The sequence below is a fragment of the Tupaia chinensis genome, unplaced genomic scaffold (assembly GCF_000334495.1).
Source record: "Tupaia chinensis unplaced genomic scaffold, TupChi_1.0 Scaffold000081_1, whole genome shotgun sequence".
Lineage (NCBI taxonomy): Eukaryota > Metazoa > Chordata > Mammalia > Scandentia > Tupaiidae > Tupaia > Tupaia belangeri.
In genome coordinates, this window is record NW_006159542.1 from 5,094,765 (window position 1) to 5,097,317 (window position 2,553).

At 56.4% G+C, this 2,553-nt stretch overlaps 1 protein-coding gene across 1 annotated transcript in view; it reads left to right on the plus strand.

Annotated features, from left to right (window-relative positions):
- Positions 1 to 2,553, plus strand: part of ZNF618 (zinc finger protein 618) — a 120,451-nt gene that overhangs the window by 73,560 nt on the left and 44,338 nt on the right. The window contains exons 7-9 of the mRNA XM_027769358.1: positions 496 to 585; positions 1,471 to 1,506; positions 1,600 to 1,677. Of these exons, the coding sequence (XP_027625159.1) occupies positions 496 to 585; positions 1,471 to 1,506; positions 1,600 to 1,677 (204 nt within the window). The remainder of the gene's footprint in view (positions 1 to 495; positions 586 to 1,470; positions 1,507 to 1,599; positions 1,678 to 2,553) is intronic.

The window sequence follows — 2,553 nt, forward strand, 5'->3', positions numbered from 1 at the left end:
TGAGAGACTACTTCCTTCCTCTGTCTTGGTCCTGAGGCAATATAGGGGAAGGGCTGGCCTGGCCCCTTGCTCACAGAAATGCCTCATGCACAGTGAGTGCTGTTCTCACATGACTCCGGGGGAGGGAGGTAGAACCAGTGGTGAGTCAGGGCCTAAGGAATTCAGCTCACTTAGGGCAGGTTTAGGGGTTGGCTGGGAGTCACCTCAAGGTTCCTTGGTGGCCCTGTGTGATTTGGATTGCCACAGAGAACCCCTTCTACTCCAGCTCAGACCCTGTGGTCCCAGGAAGTCATCTAGGGCTGGCCTGGAGGGGAGGGCTGAGGCCAGCGCCAGGGCACCATGGGCGCCAGAGCTGCTGCCCCGTGAACTCATGCACTAGAACTAGAACCCAGCTGGACTGGGTTGTGGCCCCATTTTGGTTCCTGAGAGGGCCAAAGAATCCCACCCTGGTGACCAAAGCCCTGGTAACCACGTGTGTCTTTCTCACCTCCGCAGACAATTTCAGGTACACGTGCGACATCTGCGGGAAGAAGTACAAATACTACAGCTGTTTCCAAGAGCATCGGGACTTGCATGCAGTGGATGGTGAGTCAGGCCCCTCACTCCTTGCAGTCAGGTGGACTGGTGCCCTCCCTCAGGGATGCGGGCACTGCCCACCAAGCCCCAGCCCACCACCCTCCCTCCTCCTACGCAGAGAAGGTGTCGTTGGCAGCTGGCTCCGCACAGGGAGTGGCTGACCCTGGAGGATTCTGGGGGAGGAACGTCCCCTTCACATTCCACATAAACGTCTATGTAGGTTAACCTGAGCAAAATTGCCATTTTTTTGTAGGTCATAATCAGTCGCGTATCTTCACTTCCGACTGGAATCATTTTCTAGTTTCATATTCTGTATTCACCTGCTCTGGTGAAATTAAAACAATTTTTAAAAATGAGTGATGGCATTTTAGCACCTTAGGTTAGAGAGTTAGAAATTAGAACAGTAAATTTAGCTAACATGTGTAGTCTTAAGGTTCCTAGAAAGAGGGTTTGGGGCCTAGAAAGGCCTGCAGGGTCCCCCTCTCTCCCCACCCCCACCCCCATCATCTCAAGCCGTGACCCCCAGGCCTCCACGAGTCCTCTGGCTTCTCCCCTCCACTTTTTCTGTCCTCCCATGTTTTCCTCTCTCCTGCCTGGGCCTGCAAGTGGATGCTGGTGATCTGGAAACGGGTCCATGCAGAAAGCGTCCACCCGCCCCAGCCTAGGGTGGGCGCCTGTTTGTAGCAAGAACAAGGACTGAACCACGGCTGCCTCCTGGTTGGGCCGTGCCCTGATGTGGCCCCTGTGTTCGTGGGGCTTCCATGCTGTCCGAGATGGCCCTCCTGGGCCCCAAAGGCAGACGCCCTGGGACCGAGGCTGGGCACTGTGGGCCGGGACTAACAGGGTCCCGTTTGCTTCTTTCCTCTGCGGCTGCCTCCTCCCGCCTGGGCGCAGTGTTTAGTGTGGAAGGGGCCCCCGAGAATCGGGCAGGTAAGTCCTCGGTGGCTGCCCATCTCCCCTGTCCCCAGCTGGGTCCCTGAAACCTGGCTGACCAGGATGCTAAGGGCCATGTGTTCTTCACAGACCCCTTCGACCAAGGCGTCGTTGCCACTGATGAGGTGAAGGAAGAGCCCCCGGAACCATTCCAGAAAATCGGGCCAAGTATGCGGGCCTCCCTCGGGGGTGGAGGGCCGGGGGTGGGGGGAGCCAGGGTTGGGTCTCACTGCTGAGAGGGGGTGGTGTGACTCACCTGAAGCAGGAGTGCACCCGTCAGTCAGCCAGTCAGTCTTAGGACTTTAGCTTTGAGGAGCTGCGGGACAACACAGGTCAAGGTCAGGGTGGCAGAGGCAGCGAGCTGGGGCGAGTCCCAGCTCTCCTGCCTACATGCTTGCAGCCTCGCAGTCTGTTAGCCATCCTGAACCTCAGTCTCCCCACCCGTGGAGTGAAGGGGACACTCCCTAACAGGTTTGTTGGGGGATTAAATGAGATCCTGGATGTAACCCCCTTGTTAGCACAGTGCCTGGTACATAGGAGGTGCCCGGAAACTTGCTGGTGTTAGGTCATCTGAAGGGCTGATCCTTGAATGAGGCTGTCCAGAGTAGCCACTTGCAGTCTCTCTGTCACTGTCCCAGTAAATCTCTTGAGGGCAGGAGCCACACTCATGACTTGCCTGTTTTGGGCAAACTTGCGTGTGTTATGGGAACATAGTGGAGCAGGACAGATGTGGCCCTGCCCTTGGATAATTGTCCCCGGGACCTTAGTGTGGGGAGAGTAGATAAGTGAACAGATAGTCACAACACAGGAGAATGCAGGGAGCTGCAGGGTCGAGCGGCACCCAGGAAACTCATTCAGGGTGGGGGACAGCGGGAGTTGAACTGCTGTGTCATATGCGGAGCAGGAGAGCAGCGCTGGTTCTGAGAACTGAACTTAAAGCAATGGCCGGCTCAGGCCATAGAGAGCCTTGAATGCCAGAAACAGCATCTAGATTTCATCCTGAAGGGCCAGAGCCAGAGTTTATGCAGAGAGAAGGCGCTTGAT